This window comes from Auxenochlorella protothecoides (genome assembly GCF_000733215.1).
Source record: "Auxenochlorella protothecoides strain 0710 unplaced genomic scaffold scaffold82, whole genome shotgun sequence".
Taxonomy (NCBI): Eukaryota; Viridiplantae; Chlorophyta; class Trebouxiophyceae; order Chlorellales; family Chlorellaceae; genus Auxenochlorella; species Auxenochlorella protothecoides.
In genome coordinates, this window is record NW_011934215.1 from 122,559 (window position 1) to 146,736 (window position 24,178).

Below are 24,178 nucleotides of genomic sequence, written 5' to 3' on the forward strand. Positions count from 1 at the left end.
AGACGCAAAGGAAGAGAGCACATCCTTCTTAACCGCCTGCGGTTGTGTGTGGTGGCGAGAGGTGACGAAGTGAGGTGTGGTGTCGGGTGCAGCGCACTACATTCATATAGACGGAGCCCAGGCCACAGTCCCAAACAATCAATCCCTGACACTCACTGGGGGTGAAGTTGGTGGCGGCGGCGAAGCCGTTGTTGTTCCAGGGGTCGGCCAGGTGGTCGCTCAGGTTCTGGAGGGGCCCCTTGCCGGTGACAATGGCCTGGACGAAGAAGCCGAAGTTGGCGAACATGGCGAGGCGCCCGTTCTTCAGCTCCTTCACCTTGAGCTCGTCAAACGCGTTGGGGTCGTCGGCCAGGCCCAGGGGGTCGAAGGGGCCGCCGGGGTACTGCTTGTCAAGGTCCAGGCCGATGGACTCGCCGCCGCCGGAGCGGTAGGCCTCCGCGCCTCCCATGAGCACCACCTGGGCGGCCAGGGTGGCCACGATGGACTGGGCGTGCACCAGGGAGGGGTTGCCCAGGTAGTTCAGGCCGTCGGAGCCGAAGATGCCCGAGCCAGCCTTGAACCAGACGGAGGTGTCGCCGGGGAAGGCGACGGCGCCGTTGCGCTGCAGCAGCTCAGGGACGAGGATGCCGAGGGCTCCTGGACAGCGTGGAGGAGAGTGGGAGTGGGAGTGGCACGAGGCTCGTCTTTGTGACACAGGGGTCAAGGATGAAGGGTCTCAGGACTGACAAGCGGCTGTCCAGCTCAAGACCTGTATCACACACGCAAACCCCACAAGCAACAGCCTCACAACCCCCACCAGCACAGCGTACCCAGCAGGGCCCAGCGGGAGTGGATCAGCTCGATGTCCCTGTAGCGGGCAAAGGTCTGGGGGTCGGCGGACAGACCGGCGGTGTCCCAGCCGTAGTCGCCAGGGTACTCGCCTGAGGTGGAAGGGGGGATGTGGAGTGGGTGCCGTGCAGATGGCGACTCTAGAAGGCGATTCATGACTGCTCAATATTTAGGCGCTTAGGGGGAAATACTCTTACCCTTGAGGTAGGAGGGGGTGACACCCTCAGAGAAGGGGCCCAGGAACTTGGCGCGGTCTGCAGAGGAGGTGGAAGGGGGCCTGCTGAGTACATGGCTCCATTGGAGAGGGCTTCACACATGCCCTGGGTGAGGCACTTATTCATTCACAAGGACAGACATGTGCTGGCCCAGCAGTGGACTGCTCGACCCACAATGTGAGGTACAAACAGATGCAGGACAGATGAACAGTAATCAGGAGGTGCACTACGACCTCCTCATGATCGGAGGAGGGTATCCCGGAACAAACTCAGCATCCGCGACTCACTGGGTCCGTAGAACTCCACGGCAGCGCGGGTCACCTGGCGGGGGCCCTGCGGGTGGTCGACGCGTGCGGAAAGGTGAGATATGGTACGATCGAGACACAATCTTCAGCAGATGTTGAATCAACCCTGCCTCGGACCGACATGATCGCGCAAGGCGCGGGGTGCAGCACATTGCCCGGCAGTGCGATGGGCAGCAGACGAGAAGCACAGAGATGTAACGAGCGAGTGATGCCCGGCACTGACCTTGCCGGCCTTGGGGACGACCTGACGGATGTTGGTGCCCACGAAGGAGCGGGTCATGGTGGCGGACTGCATGACGGCGTGTACACTGGGTTTAATGCCAGATAAATGAAATGGTGATGAATGAAAGTATAAGACGGAAGCTGGAGCAGCCACTGAACTTGAAGGACTCGAGGTGGGTGGGCTGTGCAATCCAACTTGATCCGCTAGATTCGCTGGCACGGATCCGATGGAAAGTGCGACGAAACCAAGATCAGACTTCTGCGATTGACACTCGCCGTCAGGAGCCGAGCCACACGCCGCACGGGTGCCGGCGATCGTGGATAAAGATACGGGATCATGAAAGCGATGTGTGTCCTCCGTACACTATCACCCCACCGTGTCAGGGCCGTATTGCACTGGCACAAATAACCAGCACCGTTCCCCAAAGCTAGTGATCCCGGTCGATCGTGAAGAAGCGGTCGGTGCGATGACTTGGCATTTTCCACAGACAAGGGCCTCGTATAAGATAGTTTTAGGGTGAGGAGTGTTGAAAAGGGGAAGGATCGATTAGCTTGATACCACCCAGCCAGGGCTGAGCGACGATCCGTCAGCAAGTCATGCCTCGTCCTGGAAAGGCACCTCGTGTGCCGAGCACGGAAATCCCGCAGGATACAATGCATACGGCATGGACAGCCAAACAGGATGTATTAAAATGCTCGAAATAGGACACATCAGGCATTCGCAGCGGGGAAATTCTCGCCAAGCGTATACAACGCACTATATTTGTAGGATCCCCCAACCCTCCGGGTTTGGCTGATCTGGGAACCCGACTCTGCCTCCTGCGTCTGTATCCCCGCTTCCCTTGGGGGTGGTTGTGGTACAAGAAGACCAGTGGGGGCCAAGCACATGGCACATTGCAAGGTTATCTTCTCGGATCTAGCCAACTATCCGTTCACGTCAGCACTCCATGTAGCCATTCAGCTCCCGCCACGAAGCCCCAAGTGCTACAGCTTTGCACTCAGCGGGACTCCCCCAGCAAGTCTGCACGGAGTCGCTGGGCCTCCGCGCGGAGCTTTGCCAGCCGTGCCCGCTGGTCTGGGGTCAGAGTCTCCAGGACCTCTGGAGGGATGTCGCCCGAAGCGTCAGCTGCGGCCACACCGCCCGAAGCCTGGGGCCCATCTGACGCCGCGAGGGTCCCGGCATAGCGCCTCCACTCCTCCATGAACTGCCGCCACTGCTCTTGGGTTGTCTTGCCACGAAGATGTTTGCGGAACTCGTCCTTAACATAGGTGTCGCCCAGCTCCCGCATGGGAGCTGGCAGCTTCTCCCGGTGAGCCCGCAGGATGATGCGGAAAAGGTGCAGCACGGGGCGTGCTGCCTCTGCCATTATATCTAGGGTCGTGTGGCTAGTCCTCCCAGATGACGGAAGCGGTGGCTGCAGGGACTTCCAGGTGTTGCTACTGTTCGGAGTGGGCGTCCTATTGGCCTTCACTTGGAGGGGGAGGTCAGGGCACCAAGCTGACTGGTCTCGAACTCCACCAGCTGGGCCTCACGCTCAAGCTCGATGATGAGAGGAACGAAGAGGATGACGAAAGTAGTCCCCGCGATCCAGGCGGCCTTGCCTGTTCAGGTGACGGTGCAGACAACGAAGAGTGACACGATGCGCTCAGAACATCGCTGTACGCATCTGTATAATATTGATTCGATTTTCGCCTTGAATCAACCCATTGCACTTACCGGTGCTCCTCGCCAGCTTCCACAGACTGTATGATGCGCCGAGGAAGGGACCGCTGGAGGTTCCGTAGACAGCCATGCTGGGGGACTACGGGACTCTTTTGGACGTGTACAATACGCGAGGGAGAAAGAATCTGCCGGGTCCAAGTTGTAACCTGGGTCCGGGGAGGAACCTTTTTGGTGGTGGCAGTAAGATGGAGACAGCGGTACCCCGCGGTGGTGGTACCCCTTCTAGGACACATTTTTGCCAAATCAGCATGCACTGAGCAGCTTTTATATGTTCATCGTGTTGGACTCATTTTTATCTCTTCCCTCGCCCTCGGCTGTAACGATAGACATAGCGAAGAAAGCTTCAAGGTTTTGTAGACATTGCTGGACGTTCATGTGCTAAGCACCCGACCATACTGACGGGAGCCAGAGGTCCCTACCAACCTCCTTTGCATACACGTACAGCGTTACGAGCAGGTCATCGAATGACAATTGTTCTGAACACGGTGTGCCTGATCCTCTGTATGGACAGCAGGACCAAGATGCGAAGCTTGTTTTGACACCCTGCCAGCAGCATGACATGAGCTATTTCGAGTGCCAACCGATCAAGAATGAGTCAGCGAAGGTCATCAACCATTCGCTGAAGAGATGATGACGTGCACCACCTCTGCTGGAGGACATGCCTAGGTATGTCCTGCATGTCATCTTGTTGGACAGCGAAGGGTAATCAGGAGGCCGATCGACACAGCAATGGACCTTAGACAGCTCTGTGATTCATATTTAGCGCCAGCCCCATCAAGTACCGGTATCGAAAGGGGTTGCATGAGGACATTGCACAGGGGGTTGATACAGTGACCGCCACACAGGCGCGTCATGCGTGATATGCATGTTACAACACTGCAGGAGCCTCGAAAGATATTCATTCCTACCTTCTGGAAACAGACTCCGATAAGGCTTCTACTCTTATTGATCGTAGTATATATCATTGCATTCCAATCATGACGACCTGGTATGCAGTGCCATAGGTGCCTGCCCAGCAGCGGGCCTGGCCTACCATGGAGGGACGCCTCATCATCGATTTCGACGCGGAGGACGAAGGTAGGCGAGATGTTTGTGCCAAGGGCGATTGCTAGATCCCTAGGGTACCGTGTGCTCAGTTCGAGCTCCAACCGTTGCCTTTCTCCTTGGTGCAGAAGTCCCCAGTCAAGGTGCAAAGCCGACCATTCCAGGGGGCAGTCGGGCCGCACGGGGTCAGCACGAGCGCTCCCATCCTGTGCCCTCGATCAAGGACTATACTGCACTGCAAGCCAAAATATCTGCCCTCCGTGCTCAGATAGAGGGCAAAGCTGGAGAGGTGAGGGCCCTCCAGCCGCTCAATGTGGGGTGCCACGCCTGCGACCCTGCAGGCTGGGGGAGCTTCTGCATTGTTTGCCACTCTGTTGCATGTGCTTATGTCACACATTAGCAAGCTGCTTGGAGTCACGATGCCCAGAACACAGCCTCATCTTCATCCCTGCCTTCGGACCCCATACAATGCGCAGCCTGGAGTCGGCCCCTCAGGAGCCGGGCCTCGCTCAACTGCAGCCGCTGCCTGCTCCATTGCAGCCGCTGCCCGCTCTACAGCAGCCCATTCAAACGCAGGACTGGGCGTCGCAGGTCCTCAGACCGCACTGGGGCTCGCTGCCTCAGTCAGGGTCGGCACCCCGTCTCCCACCTCCTCATTTGAGTCTGGCGAAGTGCCGCAGGCGCGCAGGCCGCCGCTCAGGTCTGCCAAGCCACCCTTGCAGCTCCAGCCTGCGCACACCAGCGGGGCTGGCACCAGCCCTGCTGCCGGCGGCGCAGGCCTTGTGCCTGAAGTTGGGAGCTGCGGGGCCGGTCCGAGTCAGCGGCAGGCGAGGACTCTGAGCGGGGCGTCGCTGCCGATGACTGCCGCGCCTTTTGCGCGCCAGTCCATGACCGAGACGGCGGGCGCTGCCGGAGCTGCTCTCCGGCCGTCAGACAGGGAGGGCGCGGCTGCTGGTTGCACGACGAGTGCTGGCTCAGTGCTGGCCGCGAATGGGCCCCATGGCTCCCTTTCCACCGCCATCGCCTTGCCGCCCAAAGCTGGCAGCGGAGAGGTGGCGCATGCGCCCCGGTCAGGGATCGCGGGCTCGGTGGCTGCAGAGCCAGCTGGCACTTCTGGTGGAGGCCCTGCGTCGGGACTGTTGGCGTTGGCGGCCTTTTCCACAGCGCATGGCCCAGCAACGAGACCTGCAAAGTCGGGAGCGCCAGCACCCATCGCTCAGTCAAGCGCGCCGTCTGTCCCAGTCACTGTCGCGCACGCCAAGAAGGGGAGGCCCACACTGATCGGATCGGGGGCCGCCACGGCCGGCCCATTCCTGAGCATTGCCGCTCTTGAGCAGCCTAGCCATGTGCTTGTATCAGCGGCAGTCGTGGGTCGCTCGCTCCCTGCAGTACCTGCTGGCGGTCTGGCGCTTGGCACGGTTGTCCCGGGCGCCGATGCGATCGATGGAGCAGCGCGCGTCGACTGCGTCCTCGGCGGCGTGGACGGCAAGAGCCAAGCGCACGGCGACCCAGACAGCATTCCCTTCGATGCTTCAGGGGTGAGCGTGGCGGCAGGAGAGCAAGTCTCTCCTCCGACAGGCCCGACCAGGTCTGGACTGGTCTCAAGAACCATTGGAGGGATCACCTTGGGGCACAGGCTTGAGAAGAGCGCCATGCCCGCCGGGGAAGGCGTCGTAGGTGCCCTCCCGGCCCCGCAGCCGCGCTGTATCTTTGATTTGGGCAGCGACGCCTCGACGCAGCAGCAGCATCAGCTTGGGAGCGCCGACCTGCAGGCGCAGGGGGAGCCTGTGCTTCGACCCGCGCAGCAGGAGGCCCCAGGCATGCAACAGCGGGAGGAAGAGACGGGCGGCAGCACAGAAGGCGGCGAGGCGGCGGCGCTGCCCAACCGTGCACGGGCAAGTCCCGGCGAGCCTGGAGCGAGGCCGTTTGCGTCGTCGCCCGACGTTCGCCCGGCCAGCGGTGGGTGGCCCTCCAGGGGCCCCGGTCAGCGACTTCCGGACAGTTCCGCGCAGGCCGGGGCCGACGAGAGTGGCCCGGCCCCACCTTGGAGCGCACCTAGTTTTCAAGGCCCCAGTCAGCCCTCGCGCTTACCAACCGAGCCGCCGGAGAGAAGACGGACCGCCGCAGGGCTGAGTGAATCTGACTGCCAGGCCCAGGCTTCGGCGGCAACCGAGCCTGACTGCCAGCCCACCCGCGAGCCTGCCAATGCAGTTCTCGGGAGAGTGCGGTCTCAGGGCTACCTGCCTCCTCAACGAGCGCGGCCCAGGGCGAATGTCTCGCCGCGTAGCGACGGGGCCCTCATCCTGGGCGGTCGCGGAAGAGATCCTCGTGTCACCAGGGACTCCTCACGCCGGAAGAGGGGGAGCACGCCAGATCCTTGGGCCAAGTCGGGCAACTACCTTGACAGCAGGAGTACGAGGTCGGCATCTCGCTCGCCTGCAAGGCGGAGGAGTTGGAGTCCAGCGTCTCGCTCGCCCCCGCGGCTAAGGAGGAGATCTCCGTCCCCACCGGCACGCCGAACGCTGAGGAGAAGTAGCGAGGCTGGCGGGCGGCGTGCTGGGCCATTGTGCCCAGAGCGCGCGGGCAGCGAGGGCGCCGCCGTTGGGCCTCGGACGTGGGTGGGTGCCGAGCTCGACAGCTGCGAGACGCCACGACCGGAGGGACTTGTTGACTTGAGCGCAGAGGTCCGTGCCTGGGGCATCGTGACCGCCATGGCGGATGGCCCCGGCAGCCCACCGCCTGCCGCACGGCCACCGAGTTCCGTGGGCGGCGGCACACAGCCGCCGGCGGGAGCGCTTGATGCCCAGGCCAGCCACTCCCCAGCCCCGGAGACAAGGCCGAGGTTGACCCTCCCTTCGCTGGCCCCGCGGGGAGCGCTGTCCACGCGCCCGCTGGGGCCGGTGGTGCCGCCCTCCATGCCCTTGTCCATGAGGTCCCAGGAGCTGCCACCTGAAATAGCCCTGTCACGCTTGACCAGGGGGGCCGCGGGAGGTAGTGCAGGAGCGATGCCGGAGGCCGAGGCGCTCGTGGCGGAGGGTCATCGAGCAACGGTGCCTGCAGCGCCGAGCGAAGGGGTCGTCGAGGCGGAGGTGCGCGTTGCTGTGACAGGTTATGCTGTGGTGGCTGCTGTGGGTTTGAGGGCTTTATGAACCAGAGACGGTGGCCTGTGCATCCGCACATTGGCGGTCCAGCACCTGGCATGCTTGCGTGGCGCCTGGCAGGCGAGGAAATACCAAGATTGCTTTGTTCGTCCCTCAACCTTGCATGCTGTGGGCATCCGTTGCTGCAGTCCCTTGTGGTACCTAACCTCCCTGTGCATGCTCACCCTGCAGGAGGCAGCCCGGCTGCGCGTCGCTTCCGAGTTCGAGCGAGCCAGCCTGCGGCAGCGCGCTCTTCTCCGCCGCGCCGTCCTCCAGGAGCTGCTGCGCTGCACGGATGCTGAGTTGGCGGGCCTCCAGCGCGATGGAATGTCGGGCGCGGAGGCGGTCCAAGGTGGGCTGGGGTATGATCACGGCAGTCTTTTACTGTGCGGGGATGTTTTGGCTTATGCCCTCTGGATTTCTTTGGCCAGGCTCGAGTGTGCTTGGCATGCTGCAAGCCAGTATCCGGGCAGCACAGTGCAGGCTGCGACCCCTGCCTGGATCGACTGTCTGGCACGTTGATCGTCAAGCAGGTTGACGCCCTCGCCCTCTCCCAGGCCGTCCCCGCACCCCACTCCCCCCCAACTCGACGTTGACGCCCCCTGCCGACCCACTTGCAGCCGCTCTTCCCCCCTTGCGGCCGCCACCAGACTCGGTGGCCTCGTACCGCGAGGGACGGCTGGCCACCCTGCACGAGCGCGCGATGCGCGCGATGCGCGAAATGGGCGCCGAGCAGGGGTCCCTGCCGGCGCCAGCGCCGGCAGGGACCGACCAGGATGGCCGGCGTGCTGCCAGGTCACGCAGCCGCACGCCGTCACCTGCTGCGCGGCTGCCCAGACCGCGCGCCCTCCCCTGCGCCAGCGTCGTGTCGGCCGTCTCCTCGACCCGCGGCGCGGCCGTGGCGCGATCAGCCGGCGAGGGCGGGGCCACGCCGCATGCTCGCGCGCTGGCTGGTGCCGCTGGGGTGGCCACCGAGAGTGGCGGCGAAGAGCCGGCCATCGTGGTGCTCTCCGGCGACAGCGATGGCGCTGACCATGCGCCGAGCTCTGCCACAGAGGAGTTGGCAGAGGTCAGCCCGGGCCCCGCGCTGCCGTCGGTGGACATGTCGATCTCCAGCGCCGACGTGGCCGGGGCGTCCATCGCCGACGTGCTTGGGGCGCCGCTCGCCGATGCCCCTGGGGCCACGCCCATGAGGCCGGCTGAGCCCGTCGCCGCCCTCGTCTTGCGTACCAGCCCCTCCCTGGCGGCCACCCTGGACCTCTCGGCCGGCGGCGGCGACGGGGCCTCCGAGCCAGAGGAGGGCGAGGTCTTGCAGCCCGCCGCGGCCCCCGCTGCGATACAGGGGCCGGCGCCAATGCCGCCGGGGTCGACCCCTCCCCGCCACCCGCCGCCACCCCCACCGACCGCGCCTCGGGATGGTCGCTGGACAGGGCATCGCCCATCACCCGTAATCCACCAGGGGAGGGCCGCCGCCGCCGCCGCCTGGCAGCGTGGAGGGACGGCGGCCGGGGCCTACGGTACCATGCACTCTTACGTGCCGACAGTCGCCCACTCGCCCGCGGCCTTCATCTGGGGATCGGGCCGGGCGCCGCCGGTGCCCGTGCCGGTGCCCATGCCGGCGCCCTCCGCCACGACCCTGGCATCCCGTGCGCCGTGCTCCGTGCAGGAGGATCGACCGAGTGCCCCAGCAGGGCCCCCCTCCGGCGCCGCGCCGACGGAGCGGCGCAGCGAGGCTGCTGCGGGCCGGCCAAAGTTGTCGGTGCAGGACCTGCCGGCACAGCTGAACGTCATCTTCAGGGACGCGGTGCGTGCCGAGGCTGCCGCCAGTGCGACCCCCTTCCCGGTCCGCCTCGTCGTGGCACGCATGCAGCGCTCCCCCCAGCTGGCCTGCTGGGACCGCAGCAAGCACCCCATCGGCCAGATCGTGTGGGTGAGTGGCGGGGCTGCGGGGTGGGGGCGTGGCGCTGTCTGGGCTGGGATGACCGCGGGGACGGCAGGGAGACCGGTGGGCTCTGGGCGACCTGCGAAGAAATTGCTGCCCAAGCAGGAAAGCCTTCCATGGCTGTCCCCTGAACACCCCTCCACCAAGCTCCCCCTGCCTCAGGCACATGCCCGTGCGGGCACTTTCAAGATCGGCAAGGTAGGCGGCCTGCACCAGGTGACCGCGGTGCCGGGCGCAGCCGGGGTTGCCCCTGCGCGCGGGGCAGGAGCGGAGCAGGCTTGCCCGGCCGAGGGCACGCCCGCCGTGCCGGCGGGGCCGCCACCTCAGACGCTCGCCATGCCGCTGGCGGCTGCGCCCTTTCCTTCGCCGGCCACTGAAGCCGGTGCCCCCGCGGCGGCCGCTGCTCAGGTCGCGGCGGCAGCTCCGACGGCTGCCTCCAAGCGCCTCGCTGGAGCAGGCCCAGGCGTCGAGCGTGCGCGGGAACTGGAGGCCGCGCCTGGCGCCAACGTGACCCCGATCGCCGTGGACCCGGCCCCCGCACCTTGTCCCCATGCGCCGATGGCGCAGTGGGGTCCAGGGCACTCAGGGGTGCAGGCGCTCGGCGGGGCCGGGGAGTCGGCGGCGGGCAGACCCGGCCCTGCTCCGCAAACGCCCGGGAGTAGCGTGCCTGGGCTGGCACCGCAGCAGCAAGAGACTGTGATGGAATCACCAGCGCGCCTCCTGGAGGCGATGGCCAGGGTCCGGACCCCACCGTGGCGGGTTTCCAAGGCCGTCCCCGCGTTCCTCGCGAGCAACGGCTGCCTGCTGGCCGCGGCGCACGCCGCGGTGGAACCGAGCCGGCCGAATGACGCAGGGCCCAGAGGTCCTGGGGTCGGTGCATGGGGTGTCCCTGGCCCTGCAGCAGCTGACAACATGGGCCCAGCTCCGAGCCATGCCGGCGCTGCAGGCTCGGGCACCCCCGCCCCTGCTGGTGCCGGGAGGGGCCCGGCCGGCGTCGACCCAGAGTGGCCACTTTGCGTCTTCGACCTGCGTGGCAACTGCCACGATCCTAACTGCCGGTGAAGGGGGGTGGGGTCCTGATGTCTCGTAGGGCCAGGCTGGGTGCGGGGGGGGTCCAGAAGACCAGCAGGCTTGAGGGAACGCGCACCCACCGACAGGCCCATGGCTCTGGGGTCCCTGGGCGCTCCAGCCTGAACATCGTACACCGTGCGACACGCCTGGTGGTGTGCCTCCAGTGGTCTGAATGTGACTCAAGGCAGGTTTCAGCGAGGGTCCCACATGATTGAACCCGCCCCCCCCCCTCCCCTGCTTCCACCCCCTTCATGCCCAGGTACTGCATGCGGCGCGACCTGGCTACTGCAGGGGGCGCCGTCCGCGTGCCGCCCTCCGTCATCAAGCAGGTTGCGCTGGAGGAACCGGTGCCGGCCTACCGGCGCGGCGCGGCGCTGGGCGGGGCGCGGCCGGGGCCGGGGCCCCTGTTCACGGCGCCCCTCCTCTCAGCAGTAGCGCCGCTGGGCTGGCGGTGGCCTCTGCCCCTGCCGTACAAGCTCGTCCCCGGTGCGCCCAGGAGAATTCTTTCGGCGGGGGAGGGGCCCCTGCTGAGCGACGTGCAGGGCACGGGCGGTGCAGAGGCAGGCGCCGTTGGGTCCCACGCTGGGCCTGGGGCGGGGCCGCCAGGCATCTCCGCTGCCAGAGGCACCTCGGCCCGCTACTTCTCTGCGGGCTCGACGAGCGAAAGCGGGGAGTTGGGGGCCGCGGCGGGGGCTGCTGCCCGAGCCACCCCCCTTCCGCGACCCTCGGCCTCTGAGGAGGAGGTGCTGGCCTGGGTCGTGTGCTGCGCCCAGGACTGGGGTGAGGTGGCTGGGACCCCGGGGACCCCCGCCGCCACCAAGGCTGGAGGGCCAAGGGGTGAGGAATTGGAGCGACTGGAGGAGGGCCAGGTCCGCGCAGGGCCCTGCGAGGCAGCCTTCCTGTCGGCGGCGCTCGCATGCCTGGGAGTGAGCGGCGGGGCGCGCGCCGTGACGCAGGCGGCGCACCACCACTCGGGCGGGTCCGAGACCGAGGCCTGGCTGACGCCCGCCGCCCGCGACGCCGCGCTGGCCGTGCTGCGCTGCGGCATCACGCAGTGCCCGGCCGCGGCACTGCTCTGGCCCCTGTACCTGCACCTCTGCCCGGATTTGTCCCTCACCCTGAGCGCAGGTGGGGCCGGGATGCTGTTCTGGGAGGGGAGTGTCGCTCGGTGGTGTGTTGCAGGGAGCCTCACCCCTGCACCCGCAGCAGGGGCGTCCGTGCGAGCTGTCCTGCTGCCCAGCCTCCCCCCAGTCCCCATCCCTTCCTCTGGCCACGCAGAGGCCCAGCTGCACATGGACGGGCTGGGGCGGGTGCCGCCCTCCCACGCGGCTTTCGTTGCGCTGAGTCAGCGCCAGCGCACCCTGCAGGACACGCTGTGGGTGCTGGCCAAGGGCGTCTGCGCTCTGCTCCCAGGCCCCGCCGACGGGGCCGGACCCGGCCCGGGTCGGGGGCCTCGCGTCGAGTGGGCGCGGGCGAGCGCCGCCACAGACCTCGCGCTGCGCATGCTGTGCACGGTCAGCAGTGCCTGCCAGCGCCCGGAGCAGCTGCAGGCGCTGCGTGGCTGGTTCCCTCCCCCGCTGGACCTCAGCGAGCGGAAGAAGGGCACGGGGAAGCGAGGCACGGCGCCTGCACATCGCTGGGAGTGCTGGAAGCCGGCCAGCCTCACCCTGCGCTGCCTGGAGGAGGGGCTGGCCGAGTTCCTGGATCTGAGGGCCACGCTGTGGTTGACCCTGGCGTCCCTGGCGGGCAACGCCGCCGTGCCTGCGGTGAGTGGTGGGCGCCGCGAGGCACAGAGGCGGGCGCTGTGTACTGATTTCCAGACAGGAGCATGGAAGCATGGGGCAACTTTATTCCCTGTCCTGGCATGCCCCTGCCACTGGTTTGTTTGGTTCGCACAGCTACCCACTCCGTTGCCTCTTCCTGTGAGCATGGAGACAGTCACCAGCCACCCCTCCCCATTCCATTCCCCTCCATCAGAGCATCGAGCAGGGACTGGGTCGGGAGCCTGCCGTCCCCAATGTGTGCTGGGCTGCAGGGCAGCTGACAAAGGATGCGTTCCTGCTGGCGAGCGGCGCCCTGCGCCACCTCGCCATAGCCACGGATGTGCGCCCGGGTGTGGGATGGGTGTGGCAGCCTGGAGGGGCTTCGGCCGGTGCCACGACGCCGAAGGTCCCTTGTTAGCCCCTGGTCGACGTGATGCCGTGCGCTCCCTCCATTGCCTCTTCACAACCCCCCCCCCCGCGGGGGCCCCCCCTGACACGGCAGGGGTATCGGAAGAAGCGGTATCGGGAGTGCATGCAGGTGCCAGGCATCAAGGCACGTAGCGGGCTGCTATCGGCCTGCCTCTCCCTGGCCGTGCTCACCCGCGACCAGAAACTGGCCGGTGCGATGGTCAGCAGCTGGCGCCTGCTGCTGCCGCCGCCCTCGGCCTCGGCCTACATCTGGCGGCACAGGGTCTCGCACCCGGCGGCGAGCGTCCCCGAGGCGCCGATCGCCGCGCGGGCGGCGGAGGCCGTGCTCGGGAGGGCGGGCGAGCTCTGGATGAACTGGGCATGTCGGCGCAAGGGTGAGGGGGACAGGGGGGAGGGGCTCGAGGCTGCGGTCCAGGCTGGGCCTGGACGTCAACCAAATCCCAAGGGGCAACTCCGGGGGAGGAGACGACGGCGCAGCACAGTCTGGGGGGCTCAGCACGCGCGCCCTCTTCTGATGCGCGGTGGGGATGCCCAGTTTGAATCGCCCCACCCTCTCCCAAGCCACACCCCCACCCCACCCCACCCACGGACAAGATGGAGCCTCTGGCCCGCCGGACGCGCTGATCTGGCTGACCACGCTGGCCTGCGTGACCTCGGTGGCGCACCCGACGGCCGGTGACGCCGGCATTCCCGGCGCCAGCAACCCCATGCTGCTGGCACTGTGGTCTGGGCTACTGGATCCACTGTGTGCGGCAGCCGCGCTGACGGCGCTGGCGGTGGAGGCGGAGCCCGACCTGGCCGCCCGGGCGGCGGACAGGTGGAGGGCGGCGTGGGAGGGGCCTGCAGCGGTTGCGGCGGCTGTGGCGGCTGCCACGCCCGAAGCCGCCGAGGGCCCCCGGACCCCGCGCGGGAAGGCTGCCGACGGTGCATCCGGGGGCGTGCAGAGCGAGGGCGTCGCGAGGCTGCTCCTGGGAGCCAGTCTGACCCCGGCCCTGCACCAGCTGCTGGACTGGGTGGGCCGGGACGGCGTGGGAGGGATTCCAGACAGCCCCCCCGAGCCGGGGCAGGGCCGGGGAGCCTCTGCCCATCAGGCCCTGTACCTGGGCGTGGCGGGCTGCCTGCACTGCCTGCTGGCAGGCAGGCACTCCCACTCTGCTACCAAGGACGACGCGGAGGAGCCGCGCTCCCCTGCCGCGTCCGCCTCGCCAAGCGGCGTGCTGGCCGCCCAGGAGGAGGCCGCCTGCTGGCTGCTCAGGTTGCACAGGCGGCCGAGCGGGTGCGCTGCAGCACTGAGGGGCGCCCAGCGCGCCCTGACTGCAGGGGAGCGGGTGCTGGATGCGCCGGCGTGCTGGCCGTCGGAGGCACCCGGGCCACCCCTCCCCCCGCACCTGGCAGGGTCCAGCGGCCAGATGGGCTCGCTCAGGCCCAGACTGAGTGCAGACGCCGGCGCGGCGCTGTCCAGTATGTTCGGCGGCCTGCCCGAGGCCAGCCGCACGCAGCTGATGGAGGAGCTGGTGAGGGATGGAGGCGGCGGCCATGCACCCACCGCCTGCGCCCTGGTTCCCACCGTAGTGCCCGGCCAGGCGGCGTTGATCCTAGGGGGCGCAAAGAAGGTGTGTGGGTGGTGAGGGGTTGGGGGGGGGGGGGCTCTCAAAACATGCGGGGGGACGCAGGTTGCGCAGAGTCAGGGACCCACATCCCTGGCCTTCAACGGTCGATCCAAACTGTTGTGAAGGCCGCCGGAATAGGTTCAAGGTCCCCACCAAAATCCACCCCAAACCCCTCGGCCTCCACCGCTCAAGGCGATGGCCGATGCTCTGCAGCGACAGGGGCCTGCCGTCTGGCGCGACCGTCGCGCGTCCTGGCACCTGCACACGCTCGCTATGGCGCTGCTGTCCTGCCACCCGCCCGCTCCCCCGTCCCTTTGGGAGTCGGCCGTGAAGCTGGCCGACCTCTGCTCCAGCCTGGCCGCCCTGGAGCTGTCAGCAGCAGCCCTGTGCCTGCATCCGCACAGCCGCCGGCTCTGGACCCAGCGACTGGGCCTGGTCAGGAGCCGGGGGCCGGGCGAGGGGGCCGGCGAGGACGTGGCGGCCCTGGCGGCCACCGTAGGGATCGTGCTGGATGGCGGGGCACCGCAGGGTTGACCCCGGGCCGAGGAGACGTGGCGGGGTCAACTGGGCGGCATGCGGGCGTGCGGTGGACCGGCGCTCACCGGTGGGCCTCTCCTGTTCTCCCCTTCCCCGCGCACCCTGGGTTGGTCTCTTGGCAACGGCGGGGGGTGTCCTGTGTGTTGACTGGAGAGCTGTCCTCGCTTTATATCTGGGGGTTGGCGTGGCGGCTGTCCTTTGTAGCTTCCAGCGTAGAGGCAGTGTCCAGCGTTGCACTCCCAGGAGCACTGGGGCCCCCTCCTCCCCCACAGGCAGCGAGGCTGACTGAGGCAACCAAGAAGAGTGGGAGGTGTGCGAGGACGGCAACGACAAGTACTTTTTGCCATCTCTGGGAGTGTCGTCCGGGAGGCTCCCCAGCTTACAGAGTCTCGCGGCACAGGGGCACTTCTCACCAGGCCCATGTGAAGGTAGGGAGTGATTGGGACGGCTTGGCCGTCTGTCGGCAGAGCACTGCATCTTGCACAGGAAAGCGGTTTGATCGCTGCTTCTCAAAGGCAGAATCCTTGCCGCAAAGCCAAGACCTTTGCCATGAACGGCGCTGGACGGCCCAAGGTGCAGCCTGCTCTATTTTGCTGGACATGGCCCTGGTCAAGGCGGCTTGAAAATGTGGCCTGCAGACACCTCAGCAATTGCTGTAGTTGAGATTGTGACACACATTGTTGGGCCCCCACAGCCTGCACTTTACAGCCGCAGACTTACTACTCATCAAGGGTATTGCTGTTGTACACAACTGTACCTTCCAGCAAGCTGTGCAGGCCCCCGATTCCTAGCGTGAATTGATCCCGAGCAGAGTGAAGACGTGCACATTGGCATGTCGAGGCGACAAATGGTTTGCCAAAGATTTAAAGCACAGCAACAGCTAAGAATAGAGTCTGCACAATCCACAGAGGGACACATGCGTACATTCTCTTAAGCCAGTTGCTCCTATCTGCACAGAGCATTGTTGCTGCAAGAAGGAATTTTTACAGAGAGTTCAGGCAGCGCATACAGGCAGTTTCTGTGCGTGCACTGTCGCAAAGGATTGCAGGTAGTCATCAACAGCATGCAGTCTGCTCGCAGAGGAGTTGCGTGCTGGGGCCGGTCTGCCCACAGAGCCCACCGGTCACAGTCAGGCCTCACATCTTCATGCCTGGCCTCAAGGCACGGTACTGAGCCTCGGGCATGGCCCAGGGCTGGCCGCAGCCCAGCCCCACCACCCGCAGGCCCTCGGAGCGAGCGCGGCTCAGGTCCCCCTTCTGTGGCGTGGAGGGACCAGGGTGTGGGAGTTGGGGTCGTGCAGGGAGGCAACCGTCCCGAATTTTTGGGCCAGGACTGGTCAGACAAGCACCACATGTCGTGCAGCGTCTGTGCCCAGCAGAACCCCTGGTGATGGGCCGTGACAAGGATTGTAGCTGGTGGGCATGAGGACGAGTGCCACTGACCGGGCTTTCCCTTCCCGTACTCAGAGCTCAAGCGCTTGAGGGTTGGTGCAGAGCCGATACTCCCGAACACCTACTCCCAACTCTTCTCCCGATGTTTGACTCCCGACTCACTGGCAGACCATGCGGCCATGCGTTTGCCAGGCATTCCTCCCGGACAAGCCTCACGGCCGAGGCAGCACTTCGGGCCGAGTGAAGCTCAGTCAGTCTCCTGTTGCGGATTGCATCCCTGCACAGGGAGGGAGGGTGGGAAGAAGCTGGGGAAGCTGCTGGGGGTACAGCCGACAGTAGCGAGGGCATCCAGGCAGCCCAGAGGCGCGGAGCGCTCTCCCAGACGGATCAGGTCGACTCCTCGGCTGATCGTCGGCGACGCACATCCCACCCTGCTCTCCTGCAGACATGCCCTCTGCCCCCGCAGGGGTCGATTACGGCTCACCTGTCGGGGGCGGCGGCCCGTTGCTGCTCTGCCGCTGCGCGGGCGGCAAATCGCGGCGTGCGGGTCGGGCAGCAGGCCTGGCGAGACATGTCCCAGGACGTCAGCTGCTGACCTGGCGGCTGATGCAGCTGCATGCGGGGGAGGGAAAGGGGATGTTGAGCTGGGATCCAGGGGCCCACGGCTGCCTGCGGGTTGCAAATCAGATGCCGGAGGCCTCTTGGGCCTGGGCCGCAACTCCAGCAGTCAGGCCACCAACCCCTGTGCCCATCTACCCTCAGATGGCTGGAACAGACACAGAGCCCTGTCTCGGCCCAACCCATCAACCCAGGGCCACACGCGTCGCACCCACCGGCTTCGATGCTGCCGCAGGTCTGGGAGTGACCTCGACGGACCCGGCGACAGACCCGCCCCACCGCAGATGCTCTCCCACGCTGGAAGCAAGGTGTTTCCGGAACTGGGTGTTTTGGCATCGCGCCTTGCCCCGCTCCTGGAAGGCATGGAGACCAGGTCGGGGGGGTGAGTGTTGGCCAGTTCCAGCCCCCGACAAGTGCCAGCATGTGCTGACATGGCGAACCTGACGCCCAGTCCGGGCAGGTGACGCCCCAGTGGCCCCACACTGCAGGCAGCTGGGCAGGCGCGCTCACCGCTCGTGCAGAGAGACCCTCCTTGACCTCCCTCGAGGCAATGGCGGCCGCATACTGGAGCTGGCGGGCGGCGCGGTGCTGGACCCGGGACGGATCGGGGACCGGGCCGGAGGGCGCACCCGAGCCTATCGTCCAGGATGATTCCAGCATCGAGTGTGCACTGGAGGAAGGCAGGGGACGAGAGCGGCAAAGGTGACCACGCAGTGCTTGGAGGTGAGAGCGGGGCCCGGCACCGGGCAGGGAAGGGGCGATGCGAATGAGACACACAGGCAGATTCGCCCAACCACCGCACAACCACCGCAGGCCCTGCCCACCTGTCCAGCCGGAGGCACGGTTTGGCTGGCAGCCCGTGCAGCAGAGTTCCTGTGACCAACAATTGGAATGATTCAGTTCGATACCGTCCGGATCGTGGGGAGTCGCCCGTGTGCTCGACATTGGTCAGGCCCTCCAGGCCGGGGACCCTTGGCCAGATCCCGGATGCCGAGGGACCCACCTGACTTCGACACCGTCATGCATCCTTTGGGCACCTCGAACCGATCCTGTTGGGTGTAACGAGGTGTACGGGCACTTCTTAGCGAATATTCGAAGGCACAATGTCATGCGGCGAGCCCCCTCAGACCTACCTACCTGGTCCTTGGCCTTGGAAAAATCTACAACCCCGCGAGGGCTCCTGCCCGCTGTGCCAGCTCGTCCCATCTCTGATCGTCCTCAGGAAAGCATTATGCAATGTAATTCCTGCAGGATCTGGACAATAGCTTGGGGGGGGGGGGGAGTGCGCCCGGATCTTGTCGTTGAGCCACCAACCCGAGGCACCTCGATCCCCGGTGGCCCCGGAGGAGGAGGTGGCGCCGGATCGCGTCACCAAAGGCATGCGCTGCATCGATCGAGCATAAGTCCTCCCTTTACGTTCCGCTGAGGTAAAAGGCAACCACATTGGGGGATGTCGCGATAATGTCGAATGGGCTTGTTCTGTCTCTCATCAGTGTGCGAGGTGGCTCTCTTGCTGCTTGAGTATCTTGAGTAAAAAATGCGTACGACTATATTCTTCCATCATATCGATCTGTGTTTGTATACTTGGTGTAGTGAGTGCATTCCAATGCGCGGATCGAGCTTGGGAGATTGCCAAAGCGCTGCGAGATTGAGATCCGGATGTCGTTCCCGAAATAATTCGGAGCTGAGATGGAACAGCGATGGAATCTGCTATCACAGCTGTTCGTCCTTCAGACCATGGTGCATGCAGTATGATGTCAATAGCATACACGCTTGGTCACTAACGACGAATGTGTCGCCCCGACTGCCCAGCCCGGCTGAAACTCCCTGTATCGGTTTGAAGGACGCCTGGACATTCAGGATGGAACGAGCGCCTGCGTGATCCATGCTTGCCCGGCTCAAACCCGTCGATGTGAGTCGGTGCATTGTGACATGGACCAGGGGCATGCAGGGGGCCGTATAGACCCGTCAAGCCCGCACCCCTCCACAGGGTGGTGTCGGGCCGTGCCTTCGCCCGCATTCTGCCGAGCCTGCGAGAGCTTGGCGCCGCCGAGGCCTGGCACTGGGCAAGAGGCTGCGCCCCACCACGGTGGCGTACTTTACCTCCGCAGCACTGCTCGTCAGCTACATCGCCTGGGCCTCCCTGGGCGCTGCCTTCACGCTGGTGCCCAGGCACGGACCGGGGGGGGATCACATCCAGCAACCCCCGCACAAGGTGGCCCTGCTCTTCCTTTCACGGGGCAGTCTGCCTATGGAGCCGGTCTGGAAGGAGTTCTTTGAGCATGCCGCGCTGCTGCGGCAGCCGCCCGGGTCCAGCCCAGGCAGGAAGACCTGGGAGGATGGCGGGGGGCAACGCCACGCCAGAGGCAAGGACAGCGCAGCTTCCTCGATCGATCGCATCCCACGGGCCTCCCCCCACCCCGGCGGCCGCTCTGCTGGGCAGAGGACGGCCCGCGAGGCTGCCCTCCCGCAGGACTTGCGAGCCCTCCTGGACGAGAGCACCGGCCTCCTCCGTCTCCCAGACACACAGGCCATGCTTTCCAGCGACAAGGCAGCGGAAGCCCACGACACGCACAACGAGCTGGCCTCTGGCAGCCTGGAGGCCCCATTCTCTGCGCTGAGCCTCCTGGATCCGCAGGGCCCCGTCGCACGCCAGGACCTGTTCTCCGTCCACACCCACACCCGCGCCGCCTTTGCCTTCCCCCCAGGTACAGGGTGGGGCCGGATTGGAGCCTGACGACGCATGCGTGCACAGGCTCTGTGTGGCAGGGGAAGTGAGGAGCCAAGATCCGAGTGACATTACATCCAGCTGGGAGGGAGTGGCGGATGTTTGTCCTGCCATGCTCACAGGTCTCCTACCCGTCCCTCCGCAGACTCTGTTTTTGCTGGGACGCAGATCGACAGACGAGTGTTTGTTCGCTGGGGCCAATACTCTGCGGTGCGTTGGCGTGGGGAGAAGGATCGGGTTGGATGATGTGTCTGCGTAGGGCGGGAGGGCGGGGAGTTCGGGACCTCTGGCGCGGGTTTGCGTACACCATGGCACGCATCACATGAGCTTCAGTGGGGTTTGACTATTTAATGCAGGGAAGATTGTCTACTGCCAATGGACGCTCGGGGCTGGGGCATTGCGCAGCATGCACCCAGGCCCCACGTCCACCCGCTCCCCCCTCCAGGCCGAGGCCATGCGGCGGCTCATCATCGCTGCCCTGCGCGACCCGAGGAACCAGCGCTTTGCATTCCTGTCCGAGTCCTGCGCGCCGCTCTTTCCCCCCGCAGTGGTGCATGCGCAGCTGCTGGCTGACCGGCTGAGCCGGGTGTCGCTGTGCCCTCAGCACGGGAAAGCAGCAGAAAGGCAAGCTTGGCGGTGGGGGCTTGCTGAGGCAGAGGCTTTTCCGTGAGACAGAGGGTCATGAGACGGTACTCTTTTCAACGCGAACGAGACTGATGGTTGACGGGGATTGGGACGGGGTGCCCTGCATGGCTCCCAGGACTCAAGAGCGCGGGCTCATGTGCGCACCACACGCTCTCTGGGCGCCCTGATTCCACATGCCCCACACTCGTCCCCCGATCCCTCCCCACACCGGCCTCAGATGGGGTCCATACCTCCACCGAGAGGGTCTGCTGACCAAGGTCCATTGGCGGAAGTCCTCCCAGTGGTTGAGCCTCACCAAGTCGCATGCCGAGGTGAACCCGTGCAACGCAGGGGCGGGGGGGGGGTCGTGTGGACGCTCTGCTGGATATGGAGGGCCTTGTGGTGGCATGCGCCCAGCCAGTAGGCCATGCCTGGGGCAGTGGGGATTACATAGGTGCCCCTGATGATCACGGGACATCATCAAGGCATCAGCAACATCCTCAATTCCCCTTGCACCGAGTCGCACCCGGCGCAGGTCGTGAGGCGGGACGACTCCCTGTGGCGGCTGTTTGAGCAGGAGTGCTACAGCTACGAGCCCGGGGGGGGGCTCCCCCTGCCCCCCTACATGCGCGCCGTGGGGCGCAGCGCATCGGCCCGGCGCTCCTGCGTCTCCGACGAGCACTACTTCCCAACCCTGCTGGCCGTCGCCGGCCTGCAGAACGAGGTCAGCGCCGCGTGCCGGGTGGCAGGGTGTTCTCGGGCTGAGGGGCCGGAACCGCCGCGGATCTGGGTGGCTGGTGCAGGCCCGCCGACATTGCAGGGTTCCCGCCACCTCGGAGGCCCACGCGCGCCCCTCACACCTCCCGCAGACGAGCTGCGAGGGGTCGCTGACCTTCACTCACTGGGCGGGGGGCGGCTGGAGCCCCAAGGTCTACCGCGCCAGGGACGTCGGCCCCGAGCTGCTCCGGGTGATGAGGCGGGGCGTGTGGGAGACGAGGGAGTGCCCCGTCGCGGCCGCCCTCGCCTCGGCGGCGGCGCAGCACCGCGCCAGGGGCTCGTGGGCGGGGCTGGGGCTCCCGCGGGAGCTGCACCACTCCGACGGCGACCCCAGTCCGCCGGGGTACCAGCCCATGCCGGATCGGTGCATGCTGTTCGCGCGCAAGTTTGCGCCCGACGCCCTGCCGGCCCTCCTCAGGCTGGGCGGCGTCTGCGACCAGGAGGGCACGGCGATCCACCCATCCTGCCTCAGCCAGGATATGGGTGTGCCAGAGGTGAGGGCTGCAGTGTATTGAGACACAGTGCCCCCAATGTGTAGCCTGGGGAGATGCAGAGCCGCCCGTGACCCGCTCCAGGCCGTCCGCCAGCAGCACAACCCTGCGCGCTCGCTGATGTTGTGACGAGTGACTTTCGTGACCCAGCTCTATCTCTTGACATCACTCACTGAAACGTTAAACAAAAATTTGCATTATCAGCAGAGGCTGGAATCATCCTGAAAGGACGGCTGCGATCTGTAGATCGATACCCCGGGCCTCTTCAATACAGAGCACCGCACCTGCTTGTTCGAGGTACCACATTCCCCGGCTCATGCAGTAACGTGACTACTTTGACAGTGCATGCATGTCGGCTGGGGCGGGATGGGCCCACGGACGGTCCACCCGCTCCCTACGCTCCCTCCTTGAGCGTGCCATCTGGTTCGCCAAGGCCGCGGCTGCCATCCACGTCTTCCGCAACTACGTCGCGGAGTTCACAGTGGTAGGTAGGCGTAGCATAAGGAGCAGTACTGCGTGGGTTGATGGTTGGGGCGCACGGCATCGGGGACATCAGACAGTGACGGGTGCGCCCTTGGCCCATGCCACCCCTCCCTTGCACCAATGGAACCCCCACTCGCTGGGGCCCCTGCCTCCCTGCAGCCCATCGGACTCAGCATGAGCCCCACCTTCAACACCCATGGCGACGTGGCTCTGCTGGAGCGCGTCTCGGTGGCCACACGCAGCATCAAGGTGGGGGACGTGGTGGTGGCGCGCAGCGTGCAAAATGTGCGGCACATCGTCATCAAGCGAGTGCTGGGCCTGGAGGGCGATGTAGTCCCCCTGCCGGGGTCGACCACGGGGCGCAGGGTGGCGGTGGTGCCCAAGGGCCATGTCTGGCTCCAGGGTGACAACTTCCACAACAGCACAGACTCGCGCACGTATGGCCCTGTGCCATATGCCCTGCTACAGGGCAGGGTTTTCCTGAAGGCAAGCTGGGGGGTGGAGGTACATGCTGACCCAGACTGGGAGGGTGTCCTTGAGGCTGTGGGCCTGGTCGGTTCTTGCATCCGGCGATCTGGTGGTCAAGCAAAGGTTTCAGTCATTGCTGCCGGCGTCTGCTCCAGTAGTATCTCAACACCCAGCTCCTGACCTTGGCCTCGAGTACATTCCGCAGATATGGCCACCACAGGATGCAGGGTGGGTCCGCAGCGGGATCCCAGATTACATGTTCCCTCACGGAACTGGTCTCTGACTTCCTCCTGCTCGGGATGTCATCCGGGGTGTAAACTCGCCAGGGCGCGCGGGAGTCAATTGCGCACCTCATATATGATGCATTGCCACCCTGACCGTCCATGTAATATATTTCAACGGAAGCTGTGACTGGAACATACACATCAGACGTCACTGGGCGAGATTGCCGGTCTGAGCGTTAGCACTCACCCGGCCACGGCCGGGTGCATGGTGCTCGCGGCCAGGCCAATCATGCGCATTCGCCGAGGCTTCGTGCCAGCGCAGCAAATATGGCGTGGACCAAAACGACCCTTCTCGGTCGACGTGTCGGTCGCGGAACCGGCCCCCATGAACCCCCTGCTCCAGCAGCTCGACAGCGGTCAGAGGGCGCAGCTCGATGCATACCTGGACATCCTCCTGGAATGGAACCAGAACATGAACCTCACAGGTCGGTGTGGCTTCATGGGGGGTGAAAAGAAGGCAAATGGTCAGCGTCCCCTGTACTATGGCTGCACAAGCAAGCCAGGTCTCAGCCTTTGCAATCCATAGGGCTGGGGCATTGTTCCTCACCCCCCCACCCCTCTCCGTCCCCCAAATCTTCCCCCACAAACAAACATTTCCAGGCCCGTGCACGCGCGAGGAGGCGCTGCAGCGCCACGTTGTGGATAGCCTGGCCCTGCTGCCCATCATCGAGGCGCATGCCCCTCTCTCCCCCCCCAGCTCCGGCCCGCTGACTCTCATGGACGTGGGCTCCGGGGCCGGCTTCCCGGGCCTGGTCCTGGCCATCGCGCGGCCCACCTGGCGCGTGACCCTGCTGGACTCGCTGGCCAAACGCACCAGGTTCCTGGGCGCCGCGGCCGAGGCCGCGGCGCGCGGCCGGCGTGCGCGTCGTGTGCGCCAACGCCGAGGCGGCAGGGCGCGACCCAGCCCTGCGCGACGCTTTCCAGGTGGTCACGGCGCGCGCAGTGGCGGAGATGCGCGTGCTCGCGGAGCTGTGCCTCCCCTTCCTGGCGCCGGGCGGGGTGTGGGTGGCCGCCAAGGGGCCCGCGCCGGAGGGGGAGGTCGCGGCCGCGGGGCCCGCCCTGGAGCTCCTCGGCGCCCAGCTGATCGGGGTGGAGGACGTGGCCTGCGCGGGGCAGCAGGGCCGGCGTACCGCGCTGACGGTGCGCAAGCTGGGGCCCACGCCGACCGGCTACCCGCGGGCTGTCGGGAGGCCTGCCAAGAGGCCGCTGGGGGGGTACATAAAAAAGCCCAAGGCAGGATAGTACCCCCAGCTGGGATCCAGGAGCCATGCGGCGTAAGTGTGAAGGGCTTACAGACTGGGGGCGTCTGAGCACTCGCCTGGAAGCCCCTCCCCACGGAGCTTGCGCCGCAGAGGAGCACCACTCGTATCCTACTCCAGTGCATTCCCTGGCCTGGCTGCGAATTCCCACAGCATCAACCTACAGCCCTTTGCGGCCATTCTCACCCCCGGCTGCCCCTTCCTAAATGCTTTTCCAAATCATTTT

General features: G+C 65.8%; 9 protein-coding genes across 9 annotated transcripts; 4 read left to right on the forward strand and 5 right to left on the reverse strand.

Moving 5' to 3' along the window:
* Positions 1–28: 28 nt before the first annotated feature.
* Positions 29–1,628, reverse strand: F751_6123 (Chlorophyll a-b binding protein of LHCII type I, chloroplastic; the record flags this gene model as incomplete). The annotated part of the gene is made up of 6 exons (XM_011399757.1): positions 29–36; positions 157–636; positions 810–920; positions 1,026–1,082; positions 1,331–1,376; positions 1,572–1,628. The coding sequence occupies 6 exons, from the start codon at positions 1,626–1,628 to the stop codon at positions 29–31; spliced, it is 759 nt and encodes a 252-aa protein (XP_011398059.1).
* A 940-nt stretch (positions 1,629–2,568) lies between these two features.
* Positions 2,569–3,363, reverse strand: F751_6124 (Mitochondrial import receptor subunit TOM9-2; the record flags this gene model as incomplete). Its single annotated transcript, XM_011399758.1, has 3 exons — positions 2,569–2,942; positions 3,065–3,172; positions 3,288–3,363. 3 exons carry the CDS (start codon positions 3,361–3,363, stop codon positions 2,569–2,571), a joined length of 558 nt encoding a protein of 185 aa, XP_011398060.1.
* Positions 3,364–5,154: 1,791 nt separating this feature from the next.
* F751_6125 (hypothetical protein) lies at positions 5,155–5,550 on the reverse strand (the record flags this gene model as incomplete). The annotated part of the gene is made up of 1 exon (XM_011399759.1): positions 5,155–5,550. One exon carries the CDS (start codon positions 5,548–5,550, stop codon positions 5,155–5,157), a length of 396 nt encoding a protein of 131 aa, XP_011398061.1.
* A 2,104-nt stretch (positions 5,551–7,654) lies between these two features.
* Positions 7,655–14,826, forward strand: F751_6126 (hypothetical protein; the record flags this gene model as incomplete). The annotated part of the gene is made up of 10 exons (XM_011399760.1): positions 7,655–7,829; positions 8,128–8,783; positions 8,937–9,407; positions 9,582–9,985; positions 10,750–11,618; positions 11,769–12,256; positions 12,468–12,593; positions 12,756–13,056; positions 13,277–14,295; positions 14,614–14,826. 10 exons carry the CDS (start codon positions 7,655–7,657, stop codon positions 14,824–14,826), a joined length of 4,722 nt encoding a protein of 1,573 aa, XP_011398062.1.
* F751_6127 (hypothetical protein) lies at positions 10,468–10,812 on the reverse strand (the record flags this gene model as incomplete). Its single annotated transcript, XM_011399761.1, has 1 exon — positions 10,468–10,812. One exon carries the CDS (start codon positions 10,810–10,812, stop codon positions 10,468–10,470), a length of 345 nt encoding a protein of 114 aa, XP_011398063.1.
* A 1,139-nt stretch (positions 14,827–15,965) lies between the features above and the next one.
* Positions 15,966–17,498, reverse strand: F751_6128 (hypothetical protein; the record flags this gene model as incomplete). The annotated part of the gene is made up of 4 exons (XM_011399762.1): positions 15,966–16,085; positions 16,437–16,497; positions 16,705–16,832; positions 17,349–17,498. The coding sequence occupies 4 exons, from the start codon at positions 17,496–17,498 to the stop codon at positions 15,966–15,968; spliced, it is 459 nt and encodes a 152-aa protein (XP_011398064.1).
* A 1,591-nt stretch (positions 17,499–19,089) lies between these two features.
* F751_6129 (hypothetical protein) lies at positions 19,090–21,482 on the forward strand (the record flags this gene model as incomplete). Its single annotated transcript, XM_011399763.1, has 6 exons — positions 19,090–19,546; positions 19,712–19,776; positions 20,012–20,202; positions 20,429–20,522; positions 20,726–20,914; positions 21,060–21,482. The coding sequence occupies 6 exons, from the start codon at positions 19,090–19,092 to the stop codon at positions 21,480–21,482; spliced, it is 1,419 nt and encodes a 472-aa protein (XP_011398065.1).
* A 325-nt stretch (positions 21,483–21,807) lies between these two features.
* Positions 21,808–22,589, forward strand: F751_6130 (Mitochondrial inner membrane protease subunit 1; the record flags this gene model as incomplete). The annotated part of the gene is made up of 2 exons (XM_011399764.1): positions 21,808–21,942; positions 22,101–22,589. 2 exons carry the CDS (start codon positions 21,808–21,810, stop codon positions 22,587–22,589), a joined length of 624 nt encoding a protein of 207 aa, XP_011398066.1.
* Positions 22,590–23,018: 429 nt separating this feature from the next.
* Positions 23,019–23,935, forward strand: F751_6131 (Ribosomal RNA small subunit methyltransferase G; the record flags this gene model as incomplete). Its single annotated transcript, XM_011399765.1, has 4 exons — positions 23,019–23,118; positions 23,294–23,475; positions 23,579–23,692; positions 23,759–23,935. 4 exons carry the CDS (start codon positions 23,019–23,021, stop codon positions 23,933–23,935), a joined length of 573 nt encoding a protein of 190 aa, XP_011398067.1.
* Positions 23,936–24,178: the final 243 nt, after the last annotated feature.